Genomic DNA, 24,815 nt, shown 5'->3' on the forward strand with positions numbered 1-24,815 from the left:
AGGACTAGACGTAGAAAGATCACTTTGCTAATGAATAAAACAAGATGAGGATTTTCGTGTGTTGGTTAGTCACTAATGTGAATGTTCCTTCGATAAACACCAAAAAAGAAAACTGTCACATGTATCTTTGTCTTTGATCTGTTTTTAACAAGTTCATTTCTGAGATAATAGATGATTTTTTTTTTTTCAGACTAAGTGGTACTTATAGTCCCTTGATGTTAAAGAATAGCAACCAGGGGCGCCTGGCTGGCTCATTTGGAAGAATATGTGACCCTTGATCTCAGGACTGTGAGTTGGGGCCCCACACTTGGTGTAGAGATTACAAAAAATAAATAAAGACTTAAAAAAAAAAAAAGAATAGCAACCAGAAATCCTAGAAATTAGGGACAGATATTGTTATTTATTCATTATAAATATTCTCCATATTAACAACTTCCAAATTGATGCCCTAACAAAATAGGAAAATTGAAAGAATTCCATTTTGTCTATTCTTAGTACAATGCAGAACACTTTTTTTGGTTTTATCTCAGCTAAAATTCATCAGATGGTAGCATTTTATAGTCTGGTATAACATTTTGATATTAAATGGATGAATCCATCAGCATTTGAACATGCCAGTGCATTAAAAAGTGTCAAGAGGCTCTGACCGATGCCTACTCTCCTTTCTAAGAACTTATAGCAGAGAGAGCTCTGCTCAAGCCCCACTCACCCTTCCCACCGCCTGCTGGAAGGTCATGGGGGGATCAAAGGGGGGTCAGCAGCATAGGGCAAGCTGAGGAGAAGGAGGTCAGGGCAGCAGCTCTCCATCTTGGCTGCTCACCAGAAACACCCGGGACATTTAACAGCTAGGAATTTTTCATCCAAAACCCAGACTGTGTCAGTATATTTTAAAAGCTTCCCCCAAGTGAGTTTGTTATCCAGGCTCAAGAAGCAGTGAATTAGTATTTTCTTTAGCTATGGAAAAATAATTCTTCATCTGATTTCCTGGATATAGTTTCTAGCAAAAGACAAAATAGTTTAAGGACATAAATAAGGATGCTACAAATTTCATTTTAAAAGAGAAGAAATAAACGTTCACTTACCTGCCTTCTGACAATGTACAATCTTTTCATACACAGCATCTGCATTTTCAATCACGGCCTTGAGGGACTGGATCATCTGCAAAGGGAAGACCCAGACACAGGGTTACACCTGACGACCAAGTGCCCGTCTATGCACGAGCAGGGGGCTCTCTTCTCCAAACAGGCTGAGGTGCTGAGGCAAAACTCTCTTTAATCTGACTTCCCTGACTCAGTCCAAACGTTTATGTACAAAATGAAAAGTCCTGCCTTCCAAGTAGTGGTTTGAACAGACTGGGAGTATCGTGTTTCATAGTTAGGCTTGTACGACACTGAGTTTGAACCTTGTGTCAATGCTGAATGGAGTTTCAGCATGAGAAGCTACAAATAAATATGTATACACATCTGATCTGTGTTTTAAGTTATATTTTCCGTCATTCATTTTAACAAAATCTTCAGCAGCATCTTACAGAGAGCTCTGCCACCTACACACCTTACTCATTTCAGCTAAAATGCCTTCATCTGAAAATTAGTTTAAAACTTACCATGAGGATCAAAAACCAGCACTTATTTTATGTGTTTTTTTTAAAGATTTACTTATTTATTTTTAGAGAGAGAGTGCAGGGTGGAGGGGCAGAGGGAGAGGGAGAGATTCTCAAGCACACTCCCCACTGAACACAGAGCCCAATGCAGGGCTTAATCTCACAACTCTGAGAGCATGACCTGAGCCAAAACCAAGAGCCAGATGTTTAATTAATTGACCTACCCAGGCACCCCTTAAAACAGTGTTTACTTAATGCATCACTAATGATATCACTCAAACTAGTATTTTTAGTGTTCCTAGCAATGATCTTAAAAGACTTAACTTTGAAAAGAAAATAAATAAAAATAAAAGATTCAATTTTGAGTTCTTATTCCAAATTACGTGTGTTTGTTTTAGCAGGCAAGCTTGAATGAATAAAAAAGAAAGAAAGAAAGAAAAGGAAAAGGATAAGGGCACAGCTGATCGATTCTTTTATTTACCAAAATGTTAGGAAAAGATCTGTCTGAAGTAATCCTTTTGGCTCTAAAATCACTATGAAAATGGGATAGCCATTTTTTGTACCAAAATTGTACCATAATTGGGTACCATTATGATGCTTGTTTTGCCTTGTTTTTCTTTATAGTATTTAACACTAACTGCCACAGTCAATATTTTGTAGAAACCAAATATATGTAGGTTGGATTATTTGTATAATTCAAAGAAAGAACACCCTATTTTGACTAATTACAAACCAGAGCATAATCAACGTGTCTCTTAAATGCACCAGGTCCTTCAAATGAGTCACACAGCATTTATCAACTTAGCTATCCTTCTAAGAGAATTACAGTGAACACAAAATAGTTTAAGGCCAACACAGATGTTCATTCATGCCTTCATTCACTATCCAGGGCCCAGAGCAGGGACTGGGGACACAGGGACAAACAGGATATAGCCCCTATCTTCAAGAAGCCTATATTCCGGTGGAAGAGCTCACACTTTGGATTCAGTATTTTCACATTCATTCTTCAAGATCTGAGTCATGCCTGTAACTTAAAATATTCTATTTCATAGCTTGACATATTGAACAGGCAATGATAAAAATGAATAAAGAGCTCAATTACACTGATATAAAGTCATTCATACCATGACATCATTTGCATACTAAAAAGGTTCATACCGTCATCAGTAACCTTTTTCAGCTTTGATGTCAAGCCAAAATGACAGATATGAAGAAGCAAGGACTTCTTTAAGCAAGGATGGTGGTTGTCACAACCCACTATCAAAGAACTAGCTAACTGTGCCTCCATCATGCAAATAGGAAAAAGGTGGGAAAAAAATACCAGCAATGAAAGGAACCTGGTGGGGCGCCTGGGTGGCTCAGTGGATTAAGCCGCTGCCTTCGGCTCAGGTCACCATCTCAGTGTCCTGGGATCGAGCCCCGCATCGGGCTCTCTGCTCAGCAGGGAGCCTCTGCCTGCCTCTCTGCCTACTTGTGATCTCTCTCTCTGTCAAATAAAATAAATAAAATCTTAAAAAAAAAAAAAAAGAAAGAAAGAAAGGAACCTGGTCAGGAAGAAGATGGGCAGGACAAGGAGCAATTAAGAGCAGGAATGTAGGAGAACAGAACAGCATTAGGCATGGGCTCCCGCATACCTGTGGGGGAAAGGTGGTCAGAACACACCCTTATCAGGGAAGGTGTGGGGGCAAAAAGAGCACAGATTTCTATGGGCTCAAATCCTGGTTCTGCTGTTCATTAGCTTTGCCATCCATACCAGGATATTAAAAATCATGAGCCATAATTTCCTACCTACAAAATGAGTTTAATAAAACACTACCTTCAAAATGCTGTGAGGAGTAAATGAAAGGACGCACACCATTAAGGCACTCGCAAGCGGATGTGACCATGGACTCCCCCATTGATCCAGGGGGCCTGGCAGAGAGTTTTCTGGCAGCGCAAGATTAGCTGGACGAGCACAACTCACTGGCAATGTTTCAAACATCCATTACTAGTTTTAGTTTTACCTGAAAAGCCTGGTGTGATGAATGAAGCTGAGAGAAACAAGAAGTCACATTCTTCTTCTTCTTAGAAAGCTCTTCCAGTTTAAAGTGTCACCAAAGGTTAAACAGTTAAGCACCTTTCGGTTTATAAAATACATGCAAAGTTTAAGGCCAGCACATCCATTTCAAGGGTCTGCAGAGAGAAGTTCGCCGGCCTCAGATGCTCTGTAACTCTTGAAGGCTCAATCCTTCACTGAGGTCCTCTTAGTCGGGGCCCCTGAATTAAGTGCTACAGATGAATACAGAAGAGTTGCTGACCCAGGACTCCAGGCAAAAAATCATCACAACAAGATGTGGCATTGCCACTGTAGCCCGTGTGCTACTGGGCACGACAAAGTTAAATCCGCCTAAGCCACAGTAGGCATACGGGTTATTTAGTGGGGGAGTAACTGGTGGTGTGGAAGAGGAAAAATCTGTGTCCTAAGATGGCCCACCAAGCCAGCAGAGGAGCCCCAGTCCCTGCCCCAGGGCTCTTCCCAGTTCTTCTCCCTGCTCCGCCTCGCAGGCACACCCAAAGTGCCAAGTATGCAGAAGTAGAAGTGTATAAATTACCCCTCTTGCTTGTGCTTGGAGCTCAGACCTTTGGAGATCACTCTCCTCTGAGCCCACTGGCGTTAAATAAACCTCCTGTCCTCGAAGCCCTCCGAGTGCTGCTTGGTTCTTCCCTCAGGAACCATGCCGCGTTCCGGAACAGTGTCATGGCGACCCACGGACGCTCTGTCTGCGGACCAGACTTGAGCACACACTCTCCCCCTTAGTTATGAGCAGTATATCAAATATGAAGGGGCAACTCCACCAGGGAGGAGAATGCAAACACAGCGAGAAGCCTCCCAGGTCTGGAAGTCAACCACGCAGGTTTTGCAGACCATATTGGAGGGGTATTCTAGAGGGAACCAGCCTCAGAGACGGTCAGGCACCACAATAAACAATCAGCAGAACTTCGAGAAGGCAGGAAGAAAGCACATCCAGACCTTGGCAGAGATGATTCATCTTGCCACACCTGTTACTAAATGTTTTCACCACTTCCGTGGGGAGGAGGAACTGCCAATTTATGTCTTTTTATAGTTTTAGGGTACATATTTACAGTTAGGGTGGGTACTTATGTTAATGTATAGTAAACAGTTTATAGTTCTTGTCCAGAGAGTGATTTCAGTAATCCTCAACTCCTGCAGTATTTGCATAAATTGTCCTTGAGTGAGGGAACCCCACTGGGTATTCCCCAGCAAGCTCTCTGGGCTGTGGGCTGCTCTCAGTGCACCCAGCGCAGGCTGAGAGGGCGGGGCCGGGTGGTGGACCATCCTGCCTGCCCACCCAGCTGCCTGAGGTCTTGCTTCATTAGCTCACAGGTAGGACTGAATGTAGAGCACATGGCACGGGGGGAGCACAGACAACATGGGGAGGGCCATTAGATCTAGTGGGGGCCCATCTCTGCTGACGTCTGCAGCTTTATAACAAGCTGTAATTATAAATAGTACCAATGTTGACTGATTGAATCAAAATGAAAGCCATTGAACACGTCCTCTGCATCAGGTGTGTCCTTGGTGCCTTCTATTTCATTTAAGGCTCACAAAACCCACGGGAGGTGGGTATTTATAGTGTTGGTGTTTCAGGTGTGAACACTGAGGGCCTGAGAGTTAAGTTGCTTCCCCAAGGTCCTCTGGTTAGACAGACAAAGGGACTGCCACTAAGAAACAATGCATTCTGATTGACTTCAAAGCCCCTGCTCTTCCACAGCACCATGACGTGTCCTGCTGTAGGAGTAGAACTGCACAAGGAAAGCTGAGGCAAGGGCATTCCAGCCGGAAAGACATACAAAAGCAGAAAGGAATCTAGTAACACCTGACAGGTGCTACACACAGTAGGTGGTATAATCTCTACTATTGACTTCCACTTACAATTGTCTTTTTTTTTTTTTAAGATTTTATTTATTGGGGCATCTGGGTGGCTCGGTGGGTTGAGCCTTTGCCTTCAGCTCAAGTCATGATCTCAGGGTCCTGGGATCTAGCCCCGCATTGGGCTCTCTGCTCAGCAGGGAGCCTGCTTCTCCACCGCCCCCCTCTCTGCCTGCCTCTATGCCTACTTGTGATCTCTATCAAACAAATGAATAAAATCTAAAAAAAAAAAAAAGATTTTATTTATTTATTTGACAGAGCGAGACAGAGAGCACAAGCAGGTAGAGAGGCAGGCAGAGGCAGAGGGAGAAAGAGACTCCTTGCTGAGTAGGGAGCCTGATGTAGGGCTCGATCTCAGGACACTAGGATCATGACCTGAGCCGAAGGCAGACGCTTAACTGACTGAGCCACCCAGGCACCCTGAGAATTGTCTTTTTAAAAATATTTCTGTAAAGTACTTTGGGAAAACATTTCTTTTAAAATGACAACAATAAACTATTTGCTTGGCTCACTTAGAAATTCATCATTATAATAGAGAAATCATTCACATTTAATATGAAGCTACTAGAACAAGCATTTCATAGTAGACAACAGCAAATACATGGGGAATGACATCAACAGATGAGTCAAAGTGAGAAACTATATTAAGTTACATTATTTTCTCTCTATATATTACATGAATATGTCAATGTAATAAAGGCCAGTAGAATGGTTGGCTTTAGAAGCATTATTTGCATTAATGCAAATGTGATTCCATTGATCTCTGTAAACACAGAGCTATGGATCTTGCCTCAGCAATGAGATCATCCTGCTGCTAACCCTGGTAACTTCCCACGAGGACAGCTCATATTATTTATGAAGTACAAGTTGCTTTTGTGTAGTTGGTGCTAATAGTTTTTCTATTAGTGTCCAGTTACCAGTAACTCCCTAAATTTCTGGGACTAATGCATTAGGAAAATCTATGAATTTAACATACCCCAGAAACCCATTTCATAAATTTGATCAACTCTAATATATATATATTAGGGTTTTAATACAAGACTCAAGCAGATGGAAAGCAGAATGTTTCAACTAAAGGCAAGTAAAAAATTCATATTTTATTAAGCTAGATAGAAACCAGAAATGCCTTTCGTAAGAATATTGTTTTGAAAGTTAACTCCTCTATTTGTATAAGGCAAACTTCTCCATTTATGGATATGGTTCTGAGAACCGTTACTATACTAATATATTTTATATCACTAGATTTCTATAGACTGCTTCTTAATTTTATGTTTTGAAATTTGCACATCAAGTAGGAAAATTATGTTTTCACGATAAGCAAGTCTAGTTTTATAGAGGGATCTATGTCTGCTTTTGGACAGTACACCGAATTTCCTTTCATCCCAGGAACATAGATTTTGAGAATTACAAAAACAATTTGCCAATAATTTCAAGTCCTCCGGTGAAATTAGTTCAATCATAAGATTTTGAGTTCTAGATTTTTCCCTTTATCTTGCTTTGACCTCAGCTGCAGGCTGAAAATGCCTTCCACTTAAGACTTGGCTTTGCGTGTCCCCATCTTCACACATGGCTGCTGCTGCTGCTGCTTTGGCTGTAGCTATCTGTAATGAAGTTACAGGGTCTCGGAAGTGCTAATGTCCTTATAAAAGGGAACTTCTAGATAACAAAAAAGGTTTGTTCCTTGACACAAATTCTGTGACTCTGGACATATAACAAACTCAAGTAATTGAGCATCATTCTCAAACCTGCCAATAGGCTTAGAGAAACGGTATGCCTGCCCTGACCTCTGAGGTACCCCACCCCCACCCCCGGGTTCCAAGGCTGTCGTGGAACAGCTTTGGAAGGCTTGGAAGGCTTGGTGGAAGGCTTTGGTGGCCAGCGAATGCCCAGCTGGCAGGTGTGGCTTCAGGTACCACACTAGACCAAAGCAGGACTTGCCACTCAGGCCTCATGGATACGAAAACAGCAAACATGAATCAAGGATTGAAGTCTTCAGAAGACCACCCAATTCAGTCCAAAGCAGTGCTCTTCCCTCAGTAAGAATTATCTGTGCAGATGTCTTTAAAGCTCAGTGTCACCGGAGGACTGTCACTACACAGTCATACAAATTGAGTCACTTCGCTAATGCTAAGAATGGGACAGAGAAGAAGGGAATTCTCTTAAGGAATCTGTAAGCTTTGGTGTTCACTTCTGGGCTCTTGAAAAAGTCATGTCTCTCTAAGTTAATAACACCACCTTTCTTTTTAATACTTTAAAAAGAAGTTTTTAAGAATTTTGACAAATTTTAGGATCAAATACAAGAATACTGGGATTCGTGACTTCGAAACTGAAAATTCAGAGGTAACGTTTTCTTTCAGTAAAGTGTCCAAGTCCAGCAAGATGTCCCAGAGCTGAACCAATGAGAGAGTTACTGTTGGAAAATATGGGATAGATTTTAATACCTGAAAATAACAAGAAAATCACATACATGAATGAAGCGTCAAAGTTCTATCCCTGTGGGGGTCCTTGCCCAGCTGCCTGCTAGTTAACCCCAGCCCCTTCTGCAGCTCACATGGGGAGAGGGGGTGAGGGGGGGAAAGCTGGGGTGGGGGCGGCCACAGTCTGTGGAGAGCTGGTCCCCATCTAGGGGATGAGGTATGCCACGTCATTAATAAGTGCAGTCATCATCCCTTCCAGCAAGGCCACTATAAAAACAATTTCCGTGTAACAAACGGTTTCCAGAGTAATTTGTCTTAGTTTCCTCTTGAAGCCTCACTTCCACTTCCACATTTTTCCACTATATAACTCAAAAGAGAAAAGTATAGAAAAAATGCTGTATAAGAGAAAAGTTACAGAAAGAACCTATAGCACTGCCAGATAAAAACCACTCCTGAGTTGTTGGCCAGAGAGGAGCACAGCTGGCTGCTAGGGCATCTGGGGCCCCACTGCAGGCGTGGTGGGGATGTAAATCAATGTCAAGTCTCATTACCCTCTCTAGGCACTTCCACCAGGTTAGAGGAAAGCGGGGAAGGGTCAGTTTGGATGGGATACCTAATCACAGCTGTGAGCAAGAGACGGAGAAACAGGAAGAAACGCAGGGTGGGGGTGTGAAGGTGGGGACAGGAAGCAGGCAGGGAGCCAAAGCTCCGGAGCGGGGGAGGGACATGGGAAGTGGCAGAGGGGTTGGGAAAGGATGAAAGTGGGAGACTGTGTAGGGGAGCAGAGCAGGTTTCAGTGACTGGCTTGCTGTGGGTACAGGGGACGATCCAAAGACTCTTTCCCCTTAAACGCGTAACTGGACAGATAAGACACACCCCACAGGGGGTCAGAAAGCATTTCACAGGTTACAAGGTGTCTTTAATGTGTTCACTCCTCTAGGATGTGGAGTTCTTCCTTAGTAGAGTGGAGCAGGTGGCTACAAGGAGGCAGTCTGTGTGTGGAGGTCTAATTCTGGCACTGGAAAATTGGGATTTTCTGCATAAAGGTAGCAGCTGAGATGAAAACAGATATACATCTCCGAGGGAGGAATTTTAGAAGACAAATGAGATGAAAGCATGATAGTTATGCTCCAGAATCACTTAAATTTAAGCAGAGAGAACTGGTGTATGACACACAGCAGGGGCGGTCAGAGGGGAAGGAACAGAACAAGGATGTTAAATGTTTACAGATGTGTGAGGAGAGTTTCTGGAAGGAGGGTGGATCTGGGCCTGGGAACTCTGGATTTGGGCATTTGGTAATTGTCCCTATAGATCTGCTATAATGGGATGTGCAGGTTCCTAAAAATCATTGCAGTATACAGAAACATTTTTTCGTGCATTTGCTCCATGCAGTAAAAATCACAAGGTTTGTGGGGAAAATGGGGTTAGGGCCAGAGCATTCAAAAATTTTGCAGTGACACATTAAAAACAGACAGGAACTGAATAAGAGTCATAGATCCGCTCTGCATATGTTAAAGAGTTAAGGAACGCAAACCTACTGCAAAGTATGTGGCAACTGACCTTGAAAAGACAGGAGGTTTGCTTGGGAAGTGGGTGTTCTGAGGGTTGCAGCCTGTTCGTTACCTGAGGTGGAGGGGGTGATGTGCTATAAAAGCAGGAGAATAGGAGCTGTGGGATGGGCCCAGCTCCAGAGGTGCTCATGAACTGGGGGGGGGGGGGCTGGGTGCTGTCTGAGGTGCCTGTGTGCGTGCAGGTCAGCCGGGTCAAGTTTTCTGTGTCCACCAGTGTTTCTTGTAGTCAAAACTGTGCACACCCAAACACAAAATGTGAGGTTAAAACTGTTCCTTAATGTAGCCATCACATTCAAATAAATTTGCATTTTCAAAACAAGTGTCATAGCCAAAGTGACTACAAAAGGGAGAGCACTTCAAAACCCTTCTGAATTTTTTTTCAAGATATCCCCTGCAATTTTTTTGTGAAGTTCAGTTAAACTCTGTTTCTATGATACTCAACCGAAGCATAGTTTTCGCATTGTATAAGCCTGCCTCCACACTGTACTCAACTATTTTAACAACCGTTTTTGTTTTGTTTTGTTTTTTGACAAAGAGTAGATGCCAAGTGCTAGATCTGGAGCGAGTTATGAGTGACCCAGGGTCTGCATTCAGGAAGCCAAGAATTCTCTAGCTTTTCAATATGCTCTGATTTTTCATAAAGGTCACTTCAGCGCTAGGGTGGTATGTACCTAAGGAATGAACGTGGCTCTCCTGTTATATAACTTTGAGATCTGAATATTGGTGCAACAAGAATCCCTTATGCACTAAACTTCAGATCAAATCCTGTAAAGCAACACTGTATCGCATGCATAAGTATCTAGTTGAATTTTCACATGACATAAATTCTCCTCTACCACCATCATCATTTCCATCTACCACTTCTCACTTGCAGTTAATATATAATGACATTCACAACACTGAGAAAGGGTGACAGTTCACACACTAAACCTCAAGTTTTTTGTTTCTTTTATAAACTTTATTTTGTTGGTTTTTTAAAAAAATTTTTAATTACCATATAATGTATTATTAGCCCCAGGGATACAGGTCTGTAAATCGTCTAAACCTTAAGTTTTAATTAAACTGCAGATTCTCAAGTGAATCACCACATAAATACAAGACAAAGATATTAGGCTTATTACACAAGACTAATATATATTTCTCCTGTGCTTACCTAAAAAAAATTTGGATTCAGTATAAAATTCATGAAAATAAACAGTATCATGTAGTCAAAACAACCAGGTGATTGCCCTGGGTTCTTGCTTTCTGCCAGTTCTTTGGCACCCAGCATATACGGAGGGCCAAATGTTTACACGTGTGGGTATTTCTGAGTGGCATTTCCAGTGTCAGCCGCTAGAAGTCCTTAGTTAGACACATTTGCTACATTGGAAGAGAGGAGAAAGGAGCAAAGATGAGAGAAAACACTGCAAAGAGAAAACTGGGCTTGGGGGGAGTGCTAAAAAGAAGAATAAAAGATTGAAAAAAAAGGGGGGGGAAAAGGCAAAATCACAGAGGCAGAGCTCAGAGGAATTAAAACAACAAATGCACCAGGGTGATTTATCTTATCAAAAATCATATTTTAAAACAGAGAAGAAAATTTTGTTTTATGTAGACAACTGAATAAACTATTAAGCCATAACCAAACACTGATTTAAAAGAAATTCACTCCTATTTCTAGATTAATTGGGGTTTAGCATTACTACAGGTCTCCATATGTTCCCAAACATGTTTAAATAGACCAGAAGCTGGAGAAGCTCGACTAGGCAAAATAGCTTGGGGTATTAGAACAGGGCTCTGGAAATACCTAGGGATCTAACAGATCAAAAGATTAGTTATAAAGCCAGTATACGGATTTTAAATGTTTATCCTACTATAAACTGTTGGCGAAGTTTTAAAACTTCTGAATAGTTTCAGCTTCAGGAAGTACACAGAAATTCAAAGTTGAAAAGAATTTTGGTTTTGCTCTTGGGCTCTTATTGGTCCTGTACAATACGTATTCCAAGGAAACAAAAACTGTTGAAAATTAAGCAACAAAACAGAAACTAAGCTATCCTAAAGAGGAACTCCACTGAATTATAAAACTATCCAGAAAAAATATATAATAATTCCTATTAGTTCATATAATAATATATTGTACTGTACTTTTCTGCATGAAGAACACATATATTGTAAAGTTCAAATGCATTTAAAATATAATAATGTTCTCATCTCTCCATTTTATGGAGCCTTATCTCATCAGGGAATAACTTGATGTGCTACACAGAATTACACGAGGTTTACACGATCACTGTGGAAAGACTCAAAGTTCTCACACTCAATGCGCAGTCTACGGCTTGTGATGAGTCACTGGGTACCATGGCTGCTTCAAGGGGACACACACACAAACCCCATCCTCGCCAGGCCTTTGGTCATGTCATGTCAGCCTCTTAACGCTGGAAACTGCGTCTCCTGCTTTCGCAAACTATAACAACAATGTGATTGCAGGACACGCGGCAGGAAGCCCAAGTACATCTGGTGTCCAAGCAGCCTCTGCCGTCAGGGTAGAGGGAAGGAATGGGAGGACAGAGGGACTTACAGCTGCGTCTGAGGGGCAGCAAGGCACAGTCCAGCGGGGACACAGTCTACAGCCGGCCACTCCCTCTGCCTCTAGTAAATGCCTGAAAAGCCGGAAGGAAAGAAGGGCAACGCTCTGCTATTTTAGGTCTCCAGTCTCGGAAGTTTTCAGGACAGTGAGTTCAGAGCCTACCCCTTGGATGGAGGGGAGTGTCCTCAAGGAACTGATAAGAATGGCTTAAAACTTGGCCAGAATCACCCCTGAAGAAGAATGGGGAACTCAGGCTCCTTAAACCCAATTATTCAGTGAGCAAGCTACTTCCGGAAAGGGATTAAGAACTTCTGGATGCTACATTAACTCTTTCAAGTCACCAAGGACCATTTTGAGTTCCAACATCCTTGTTTAAAACAATTATTACAACATTAATTGAATTTCAAAAGATACAATTAGAATGAAACATAGTACCACTTTTATTACTGTCTACTTATATCAAGTCTTTTCTCCAAGGGGATTAAGGTGATTTAGAAACTCCTAATTAACAGAAGGTAATTCAATCACACTCTTACTGTAAGGTATCATTAGTTTCTCTCAGGTCTGTGTAACTAAGTATAGATGTTAGTTAAGAGAAAAAAGCAATGGGACGTTTCTCTGTAATGCAAAGCAGTATTTTCATTTTATTTATTTATTTAATCTTTTAGCCCAGTGAAGTGCCCGCGGTATTCCAGGAATTGCAGATCAAGAAGGAAGACAAGAACGCAGTTGGCCAGGTACTAATATATTTACGGTAGAAACCCAGGACTTGTTCTGGGTGTTGACCATGTAACTCAAGGGTTCCCCTGTGTCTTCCCCTTTCAGAGAAGAGAGACAACTCACCTAAACCTTATCTTCTGCTTTTCACTTTGTAATTTAAACCCGCCTTTATGAAATGGAGCAGCCATGCTCTCTCTACAGCAGAGCTGTGCTCTGAAGTTCGGAGTGATACACACACAGAAAGGTTTTAAAGCTTCGTGAGCTTCGTGAAATGCAGGTGTCCAGCATTTGGAAACTAATAATACCATGATGATGACTCCCATTTACTGAGAATTTACTATGGTCTGGGCTATTTACATATAATTTTGTACTCTTTGAGGTGGTGAAACTATGCCCACTTTACAGATAGAGAAGTGGACTCACCCTCAGTCACAGATTAGGATAAGCACCAGGGCCTATCTCATCATCAGGGCTCATATTCTTTGCCAGCAAAACCTCAGCCCCCAAAACCCACTCATATACTTCCTAGAGTCTGGGGTGTATACTTCCTCCTTCATCCCCCAATTTCCAGTCACGGTGTCTTTGGAGAGAGCTGTTTTGCATGTGGGTACTCACACTGCACGCACACCTGCCCAGATGGTCAGTGTGAAGCTACAACTGTACTTACTGGCAAAACACACCGGGGCGTTACCTTCTGCTGGATGCCTGGTTCATGATGGCAGGTGAGATAAGGACAAAGACTTTCCCAAGGTGGGGTCAGAGCTGGTGGGCAGTGTGCATGTGCATGCGTGCATGCGCGCGTGTGTGGGTGTGTGTCCAGGAGAGTCCAGTTTTTCCTCCCAGGAGCACAGGAGTGTGATACAGCTCACTTAGCAGGGACAGTGAGTGTCAGGGAGGAAGCAGGTGGGACAGCTGAGAGAAGATGGCTGTCTGACTCAAGTACTTCTCCGCTTGGCACACTAGGAGCCTATGCCCACCTATTAGCTCACATGACAATCTGTCTGTGGACACGTTCTAGGAAATCCTAGAACACTGCACTCTATATGAGCAATGTTCCCATCCCAGGGTGGCTTCACTGAATCCAGCCGGGTGAACAACTAGGACTCTCCCCTCCACTCCTCACCTCTGCTGCATTTTCCTCTTAGGACATACGAATCTTTAAGTAGGGAACTTCAGACACAGCAAAGTCCTCTGGCAAAAGGTAGGGGAGATCTGAGAGTATGAAGAAGAGGTAAATGATCTGGGGAAGGAACCTCATGCCTGCATTCCTCTATCCACCTGTTGGAGTCCCAAGCCTTTGGCCTCCGGCCCACACCTCCCACTGGCATCTCAGGCCTCCCCTTTTTGTGGGACCTATTACAAAGGCTCCACTCACTGCCTTAGGATGTGGGGACTGCCATCTAGTACCAAGCCTGGAAGAGCAGCAGCCCCAACCTCCATCCTCTGGCCAGCCCGAAACCTAACCCTCCCAGGGAAGACTACATGTGATGACATAAATCAGCCAAGTTCAAGAAAATGTAGCCATTTGGGGGCAGAGAGACAGGGTAGGAAGAACACCTGATCTGTGTGCTGGAAATCAAGGTCATTTTCATTTACTCATTTATAGATCTACCTTGTGCACCTGCTCTGTGGTAGAGACAGTATGGTGAGCAGGGCACACACACTATCCTTGCCATCCTGGAGCTCCAACCCAGCAGCAGGGGAGAGAGGTACCTTAAAAATAAAAAAAAAAAAAAAAGAGAAAAAAAGAAACCAAACCAACGAATACATAATTACAAGCTGCAGTGGGTGCAGAAGGAAATGAACAACATAAAGAAGCAGGGTGTGGGAAGCTGCAGAGGGCCCTCAGAGCAGGCTTCCCATTTCCCCTGGGGTGGGGTGGGGTTCACAGGTTCCATCTTCGCCTCTAGCACCCTTTATATCCTTTCCCTGATGAGACAGCTTTAAATAGAATGTGGTTAGCACAGCTTGAATTTTATCATTTGAGAGAAAGCCCTGCTCCCTGCTTGGAAAGGGTAAAAGGAAACCAGGGGTTTTCAGAGACATGAGGAGCCTGCTTGGGAATTCCACCCAATTCCCCTTCCTCTGCAACAAGAGAGGCTTGCTTCAACTGATACAAGCAGTACCACTTAAACTCCATTCTTTGGCTCATTTTTTAATGCCTCAGTACTAAGCAGCACAAGCAGGACTATACGCTCACTGTGAAGTAAGCTAGTTACACAGTATCCTGGATAACAAAAACTCTGTGCAATGGTCACCATTCCCACCGAGGTAGCCAACTTGCCTGGGAAGCACTGCAAGCAGCCAGAGCAAAAGTTTTTGTTGACTTTCCTCTTCCGATGTCCACCTCTAGTGCCTGCAGGTTCTTGACCATCAAAATGCTAACAAATGTCAATAGTCAGTGTTAATGCTTTTCCAGGACAGGAGCCCTCCAGCTCTGGCTGGCATGCTTCTCCTACCAACTGACCAAGTAGAATGCTGTTGTGATGGGTCAAAATTCAAAATGCACTGACTCCATTACTTTAAAAAAAGAGAAAGAAAAGCCTCTGAAATCATCATTTAAACTGGTGAAAGCGAATATGGGAACCAGGGCATTAAAATACCCTAGGGACTTTTTCGCCTGATCCTCTTTGTGAGGGGTTGGCCAAGCCTTCCTGTGAAGGAGCAGACCTTAGGTATTTGAGGTTTTTAGGCTCAGGCTCAGTTTCTGTCTTGACAACTCTGTGCTGCTGTTGTGGTACAAAAATGGTCACAGAGAATGTTAGGGCTCTAATACAGCTTTGTTTATGGGCACTGAGACTTGGATTTCACATTTCAAGTCATACAGTATTATTTTTCTATGGCTTTCCATCATTTAGCATGTAAGAAATCACTCAAAACAGCTTGCAGACCACACAAAAACAGCTGGTGACAGATCAGGGCCCATGGGCCAGTTTCCCCAACCCCTGACCTAACATGGTACAAGATGCATCATTTGGTGACATTGGACTAAATATATTCAAGAGAACACAGCTTGAGAGATTATATTCACATTTTAGAAAAGACCATGAAAAATTAAGTGCAGCTAGTATTTCCAAAGGGTAAACATATGATATGTGTCGGCAAAAGAAAGATTTGGTTATGGAGAGTCCTAACATTGGTCAAAGACTTCCATAGATTCACCACAAAAACAGGGCTCCGTTTCAGGAAATCAAATAAAAATTAGTTAAGTACCTTCCCACTTCCATTTAGTTAAATACTCAGCCATTTCTATTTATAAAGATAGGGTTTGGGGGGTTTGTTTGTTTGTTTGCTTGCTTGCTTGTTTTCGGCACCAGAGAAGTGATTTAAAAACCAAAATTATTGGGCTCCTCAGTGGCTCAGTCAGTTAAGCATCTCTTTTGGCTCCCAGAGTCCCAGGGAAACAGCCGCATATCACATGGTGGGGAGCCGGCTTCTCCCTCTGCCCCTCACCCAGCTCATGAGTTCTCTCTCTCAAATAAATAAAATCTTCAAAAAAACCTCCAAATTATTTTTTGCCCATACAATGACATAAACGATGGTGTGACTCCATATGACCACCTTCTAGCGTAGGAGTGTAATGTTTATAAAGAAAGATAAAATATATGTTTATAAAAAAAAAAAGAATGATCAACACTCATTTCAAAGAAAATACCAGAATTAAAGAGTTCTGTAAGTTGATAAAAGATGTTCTATATAAAATCTCCATATAAAAACCTAAACCAGTCAGCCCTAAAAATCTGACTAATATGAAATGCAGTAGGGAAATAAATATTTTAAACTACCTAACATGTTATTTTTAAGTTAATTGGTAATTAAGCTTGTAGAGTTAAACTTAACTCTGAACACATCATATTGTCCACCCACTGAGTTTACAGTGAGAGTAGTTTTCTTATGGTTCAGAATTTAAAACACCCTAATTAAGTTAGAAAAGCCTTTAAAGCCATTATTAAGTAGTATTTTTATTCCTGATAAATTCATGTGGTAGTAAGATCAGATTTCTGGTATTAAAGGTGGTTATTTCTGTGGGGTGAGTGGCGTTAATTATTTCATGTCAATCTGGGGGAATAGAAATGAACAGAATGAAAAACAGGAGTAAGGAGTGACAGTTCCTGCAGTCCCCACTGAGCGAGAAGTCGGTGTGCAGAGGGCAGTCACCGCCCGGCCCCCTGTACACTTGAAGGTTTTGGTGAGGTTGAGGGTGAGCACTCCCACTCACGCCAAACCGGGAGAGAACGGATCCACAAGCAGGGCTCAATTTTACTCGTCTTATGAGGATGAGGTCAAATGTAACACATAAACAAGATGTAGGCTTCAAAGCTGGTGTAGTGCCAAATGTTATTTATGGGCACACATCTAGCTGTGAAGAAAAATCACCACCTCATTATTCAAAAGGCTGTGGAAAAACACCTTTAAAACTTGTCTCCAGTTCATAACTAGGGATATAACAGACTTTAAAAAAAAAAAGAAAAAAGAAAAAAGGTCAGAAATGAGTATACCCTACTGCCCCAGAAAAGATGTCAGAAGGTGGTTCGAATAAGTGCCTACAAACACATTGTAGTGCATACAATCTCAAAATCATTTCAGAAATACATTATTTTTCATAAAAGCTGGTTATCTCAGTAGCTTCATTTTCACGGAGTTGGTTCCATTCAAATTATCCCATTTCTTGGAGAGTTGTCTTCTAAACTGTGATTGCATATCTATAGCGTATTGTCCACAAAAACAGAGACGCTCATCTTTGCATTTACAAACAAATCTATGTATCACCACTAACAACTTTATACAAGTATCTGATGTAATTTCAGTCTTTTTAAACTCAACTCCAAATTACACTTGCGACAGTGCTGAATTCCTAAATGGAAGAGTATATGCTGTTCCAAACTTCACAAAAATGGGTGGTAATAAATCAAATTAATCTTTGAATGGCTCTCACATGTATAAAGTCAGGGCATGATAGTAAAAACATCAAAATTCTAAATAATAAATTTATATTACCCAGGTAACTTCCATGTTTTCTAAACTCTAACCTGAATATGGACAACAAAGGAACACACTGAAATATTAAACTGCTCATCCTTTTGATGAATCTTTGACAAAAAAAAAAAAAAAAAAAAAAAAAACTTCTGAAAAGAAATTCACACGTGTGATTCTTACTTGTTAATTGTAGCCAGCACTGGTAAAATAATCACTCAGGCAAACGATTTCCAATTAACCGCCTGGAGAACATTCTGAGCCCCAAATGGAGCCAGACACGAGGGCAAACTGCAGGCTCAGAGGGCAAAGGCAGTCATTTCTCCAGCCTTTCCTGGGTCCTCCAATGGAGTGTGGCCCAGGTAGTCCTTGGGGTTTCAAAGTGGAGCCCACACTTGGGGAGCTCCAGGATTTCCAACTCAGGTCTCTGCATCCTGACAGAGATGGAGATGAACACAATTATTTCTCCAACCAAGTAGCTGGCAAAGCCACCTCTGTGCCAACAGCAAAGGTTAGAGGGTCAAGAGAGACACAGTCATCTCCTGGGTCCAAGGTGAGAGGACCAGAGAGCTTCCAAGCTCAAGGGAAAAAGCAGGCTGAATGTATCAGTGAGCTATGAAGTGCATGTTCTAGGTCAGCTCATCTTCATTTCTGTGAATCTAAAAGGATCTAGAACTCACAAGCTGCGTAAAGACATACAAATAAATTACCATGCACTGAAAGCCAATTAGGTTCTTTGTTTCTTTGATCATCACTTTTCTGTTTGAAAAGGATTCCCACAAAAGAGGACACTCACACCTACCAAACTAGATGTAGAGATGATATTGTTCTGTGGACATGACAAAAATAATTCCAAACTTTAAGATGTCAAACAGATTCTGGAAGTTGAAAAAACTTTTTCTTTTAAAGAGCTGCACAGTATTAATAGTAACAAATCAAAAATTTGAATCTGGAAAACTTCAATTTCTGGAGGAATATAGGCATGGAGTAATTGTCCTTAAAGTTATTTTTCTCCCCTTCTTGTTTGGCAATTATTAGGCTTAACATAACTTCATCAGTCCAAATACACCAAACAGATGCCACTGTTCTAAGAGGCTCTAAGAAGAATGTTATTCACCTAACATTCTGGCTCCTTTCTGAATCCTCTGGGGTTTCCTCTAGCTGGGATTTCAGGACTCCAGCAATCCCAAAGATGTGTTGCAGTGGGAAGGGAATGCTGACATCCAAGGGTGAGGGGAGGGGGGCGCAGCAGGAACACAGGCGCTGTGGGAAAGGGACAGAGCCACTTTTTCCCACATGCACTGCCATACTTTAGAAACCATTTTGCCCCAGGGGCTTTCCACCAATTCAAACAACTAGTTTCAGAGCCCTGGGTGAAGCGCAGCTCCCTTATAAAATCAGACACTTCTCCGTTTTAAAGGTCAAACTAGATTTTTATTTGGGTTCCCACCAAAACAACAGGCTTGAAAGTCAGGATGTGTCGAGGAGAAATAATTTTCTAGATTGTTTTAACATGCGAAGAATCAACCCACAGATCACAGAGCCTCGAGCCCTGGAGTGGGGGAGACGGCCATCCACCTCCCAAGGCTGGCGGAAAGGTTGGCAGCGCACAGACAGGAGGAGGGAAAGGGCAGTGGAGAAGTTAGCAGTCTGTCTCTTGCGGTCCTGAGTGAGAGTAGCTAGGGCGTCCCTCCACTGCATGGCCCTGTCTCAAGGTGAATGGGAGCGGAAGGGAGGAGGGCAAGCTTTAGAGTGATGCTCTTTATAAGCACAAAGCCTTCTGCAACCATTCCCCTTCAGACAACGAGTGGCCATTTTGTAGAAAAGCAGAGGGAAAAAAAGTCCAAGAGACCGAGCATTTTACCTCAAGAGATGAGTATTTACAGTCAAAAGAAGATAAAATAAATCAATGCAACGGATCAAGTTCACCAAACTGAACAGAAATTGGGGCATACCCACCTCCCTCCTGAGAGAAGAAGGCTGCATGTTCCTTTGCCTTCTGACTTGAGTGTGAGGTTTGTACTCAGACTCTGCCCCAGAGGCACAGATCATAGAGGGGCTGAACCTGGGTGCTGGCCACAGCGGCCCAGCTCCCTCTGCTCAGTGAAGTTTTACTTATTCAAAGTCAAATGGAGACACAAAAGTTTACCGAATAAACTAGGAGAAGGAAACTAAACACTTCCTCACAGCTTCTAGAAGCCACCAGTGCACATCACGACTAACCAAAAGAATAGTATGTTTGTATTATTTACAGAGCAAGGACGCCATTTTATGTATACAGTTTGTTCATTCTTTCTTTCCTTCCTCCCTTCCTCTCTTTCTTTCTTAATTTCCTGGAAGCATCCTTGACAGAAAGAACTTAGCAAACAACCTGCCTTTACCCAATGCAGAAACACAAAATACTTTCAGGCAAGAAGAGACTATATCAAAAATAAGCTTTGAAGGAATATGAGCGCAAAATTGAAAATGAAATGTGGGATTTGATGGGAACAAGTAATTCTCCTGCTCTTGCATAGGCAAAAAAAAAAGGAAGAAGAAAATCACAGTGCTTCAGTGATCTTAGTACTATCAAAAATGTAGTAGTGTTCTTCTGCATAAAGCATCGGTTTAGAAAGAAGTCCCCTAACTTTTCTGGAGCTTTAGGTTGCAAATACGCTTTATACATAGTTTCTACAAGATTCAGTAAAATAAAAATATGAAAATAATAAAGAAATACAGTGTTTGAAAAATAAGCAATCTTGCTTTGCCCTTTAAAAGGCCAAAGAAAGACTCCAAACAGAGAAGTAAAAGGGTAGAGACCCCACCAAATACATGCCCCAAACCACTGCTGGTAACAGTTCCCCAGGTGGCCTTGGTTCGAGTGATATCTACCCGAGATCTGAAATGAGGCCAGGAGTAGGCTCTCGTTTCTCATTTACCAATATGGTTGGACAGCACCAGCTGTATCACCATTTTCTAGCTTACGCAGAAATTTTAAGTCAGACTGCAGGTATGTCAGATGATACAGGGGCTTGCTTAATACCATTTATCACTTCTTGCCTGAAGACCCCGCCTGACAACATGTTGAACTCCATTACGGTTTTCATGTCTGTCCTCCCAGAGAGTCTGGAGCTAGGTATCCAATTTAGTTGACAAAAACTGCTGTAGGGTGAAGTCTCAAGGGAATGGTCAGTCCTTCAAATGCTATTCTTTCCCCAACTGCTCATTGCTTAAGTATCTGGGGGGTGTGCGTGAGAGAGAGAGAGAGAGAGAGAACTTCTGAGTACGTGCTCCTTGGTTTCTGCAGAGACATATAAAACTAGAAAACGGATCAGAAGTAAAATCTACCATCACCAGCACAGGCACATCCTGAGCACTATATTCCAAACGTTTCCGAGTCTCCCTGTATCTGATTACCGAGCGGCAGCCTGCTGCATCTGATCTAATCCCACATGTGATGCTGTCATCACACTGTAATCTTTAACGTTTCCTGCCCCTCCCAGCAGCCCGGCCGCTTAAATGGTTTTGGAGTGGCTCAGCTGTGTGGTTTGAATGGCTCCAGGGAAATTGCGTTCGGACACATCACTGGCTGGACCTCTCCTGTCACTGAATTAGACGACAGCCTTTGGGTTTCTGATCCTCCCTCTGTGGGATATCCACCTTTCTACACACACAGAGACACACACAGACACAGACACACACGCACACACAGACACACACACACACACACACCCTTAAGCTCAGTCTTATCCTACAGCATTGTAATCTATCTGGCCTTTTTTCTCTGATTACAAAAGATGGGAAGGTTGACACCTCCAATTAGAAAGAAGCTTTTAATGTCAAGTTCTGAGGCAGTAAAGTGATAAAAGGAGCCACAAAGGAGACGGGGATCAATAGCAGCCTTATTACAGATCATCTCTGGCTTGGTCCAGATGGGCCGACTCCATTAATTATGAAGTGTGATTTATCTCTTCACCGCATTAGGCAGCGGCAAGATAAAATACATGAAATCACACCCGTAAGATAAAGCAGAGTGCTCCTGACGTTACATGCCAACCACCAGCATGTCTGTATAAGAAGGAAGACCTTCATTTCACATATTTCATTGAAAGAAACTTGTTTCAAAGAAATATTGCAAGTAATGTGTTAGAAGGGACTATTCAGTAATTTATATAAAAATACTCAGAGAGCAAATAATATCCTCCCAGATAAAGCATCATTTTCCTCCCTTTAAACACTGAAAAAAATACTATTCTTTACTGGATAAGGGGATTCCCCAGAGTATGCTTTCTTAATTAGATGTGAAAGCAATTAAAACCAAGAATTTTGTGAGGCTGAAAAAGATCAAAACAAACTTATTTTCAACAGAAAGTAAATACAAAAGCACTGCAATGGTAGGAATGAGGTCCCGTGTAATCTTTGAACAGATGGGGCTGCCTGTGCGTCCTCTGCTGTGCGCAGGACTAGCCCTACTGCCTGGAACAGAATTGGGCATCATTTTCTTTACTGTTTCTTCTCTCCTTTCCTTCCCTACAACTCCACTTTCAAGTTCATTACAGTGACTGAAGCCTATTCCGTGTTACAGAAAATCCTAACAAAATCAAGGGGAGGAAAGCCTTTTTCTTAAAAGAGCTGCATGAAGAGCCCCTTCGCGGAAGAGCCATCCTCTTAACAAATTTTAGGCATATAATCCATTTCTGTTGACTACTGGCACAATGTTGGCCGGTGGGGGCTCTGGAGCTGACTTGTCATACTTAACCAGAGCTATGCCTATTGATTAATGAATGACTCCATTTCTCCATCCTCCAGGCCCCTGGTAACTACCATTCCAGTCTCGGATTGTATGAATTTGGCTATTTTAGATCCCTCACGTAAGTGGAATCATCGTGTCTGGCTCACTTCACTGTGAAGACTGTCCTCAAAGCCCCATGAAAAAAATTCTTAAGGAGAACTTTCTTTTTATGCAACATTTCCAAGTTTTCTCTCTAAAGAGGAAGGATGTTGAATCCTTGGTCTCTATAGTTTATTACAGATCTCACAAAAATTTAGAAATTTTAAGTCTGAAATAGGACATTAATAAAGATAGCTAGAAAGCTGAATTATTACTTTCATCAATACTAAAAGGATGGTAAAAATCACTTTCATTTAAAACAATGCTGAATTAGATCACTGATACTGATGGGCAGGGAAAGGTTACACTGACCTGCCAGTGCAGATGTGCTCTTAAGAGCACTGGGTATTGTAAAGAGTACTGTTGTTCACCGTAACATAAACTCAACAAATTACATAATCCTTATTTTCTCCTACCAGCTTTTAATTACATGAGAACATTCTAGCTCAATTTTGATATTTGAGTGAACAGCAAATGTACTCAAGTTCATTTACATAAATTTTACATAACATATTTAAATGTTTTGTTTTCTGAAGTAATAATATAAAAGATATGTTCAGCTACTTATAACCAGATTTCTTTGAGGGGAATCTGATCTAGCTTTTGAAATAGGCTTCCTCAGTTTAAGCTCATCAAATCTGTCTTTTAATCTATACCAAAGTATGAAATCGTCATAAGGAACAGGAATCAGAAACAAGTTACCTCTCACTTGGAGAACCCCACGTGAACAACTTTAGATTATTATTACTGAAGATAGCTGGGCTTTATCTGTATATTGATCACTCATCTATACACTACACATGGTGATCTTCCTGACCTGGATTGCAGAAAAAAACATGGGACAAAGACTCCTAAGCCTAGTTCTACCACTAATTTGATGTGCCACAGGGTTTCCGTGGTTTCCTTTGGATCAGGAGCAAAATAAAAGCACTCAACATGTAGTCTTCGGGCTCTCTCTCACTCTCAGCCTCCTACACTGCATAATCCCTGAGGAAACATGCAGTGTATACGCATACTGTTCCAAGTTGTGCAGGAACGACCATGGGCCTCAGGTGAATCTCCCAGAATATGTGCTTCCACATTTTCGAGCACATTTCACTCTGTGAATTCGACTTTCAACAGCCTCCTCCTTATCACTTCTACCTATTCAAATATGACTTATTCTTAAAGGTCTAGCTCAAAGGCCAATATTTCCCTGAAGCTTCCTAATACCTAAACCTGAAACTGACCATTCTTGTCTATAACATCCAAATGGTTCGTTTACACACTTTATTTTTCATTTTTTAAAAAAGATTATTTATTTATTTATTTGGCAGAGAGAGAGAGAGAGAGAGAGATCACAAGTAGGCAGAGAGGCAGGCAGAGAGAGAGGGAAGCAGGCTCCCTGCTGAGCAGAGAGCCCGATGCAGGGCTTGATCCTAGGACCCTGAGATCATGACCCGAGCTGAAGGCAGAGGCTTTAACCCACTGAGCCACCCAGGCATCTCTCGTTTACACATTTTAAAATATCTGTTATGTATCATCTTACTATCTATGGATACACTTTATCTCCTTTATTAAACTGTAAACACGTTAAGGGGAGAAAAGCCTTATTTGTCTGACGAACATATGGCCATTCTACTCTCCATAGCAGTCCAGTCCTTGTTTTCAATACCCCCCACCCCAATCTGCCTAGCCTAAGAAGGTGTCTGTACTTCTCTTCTTCCTCTACTCCTGCATGGCTCTGACACCTACATGACTTTGACCAAGGGTTAAACCTCACCACTTCTAGCACCCAAGGAGGGACCACACATAGTGCAAAACCACAGTTTGGACAATTTAGAAGATCCATTTGTTGATGGTAATCACAAGGGCCATTAAGACAATCTAGGGGCCATGGATAGGGTAACCATACAACTAATTATCTAAATAGGGTCACTTCTTTTTTTTTTTTTTTTTAAGATTTATTTATTTATTTATTTGAGAAAGAGAGAGAGAGAAAGCAAGCACAAGCAGGGGGAGGAGCAAAGAAAGATGGAGAAGCCGACTCCCCACTGAGCAGGGAGCCCAATGCAGGGCTCAGTTACAGGACTCCGGGATCATGACCTGCGCTGAAAGCAGATGCTTAACCGAATAAGCCACCTAAGCGCCCTGATAGAGACACTTCTAAGAGTTAAAGGGGGAACTATT

The 24,815-nt window shown here is 42.1% G+C and overlaps 1 protein-coding gene across 5 annotated transcripts in view; it reads right to left on the reverse strand.

The window, feature by feature from the left end:
* The window catches only part of PLCL2 (phospholipase C like 2), a 192,473-nt gene that overhangs the window by 41,537 nt on the left and 126,121 nt on the right, over positions 1–24,815 (reverse strand). For all 5 annotated transcript variants that reach the window (XM_059162536.1, XM_059162535.1, XM_059162532.1 and 2 more), the window contains exon 5: positions 1,083–1,158. In XM_059162536.1, coding sequence (XP_059018519.1) covers positions 1,083–1,158 — 76 coding nt within the window. The remainder of the gene's footprint in view (positions 1–1,082; positions 1,159–24,815) is intronic.

Source organism: Mustela lutreola, chromosome 2, assembly GCF_030435805.1.
Source record: "Mustela lutreola isolate mMusLut2 chromosome 2, mMusLut2.pri, whole genome shotgun sequence".
Classification (NCBI taxonomy): Eukaryota; Metazoa; Chordata; class Mammalia; order Carnivora; family Mustelidae; genus Mustela; species Mustela lutreola.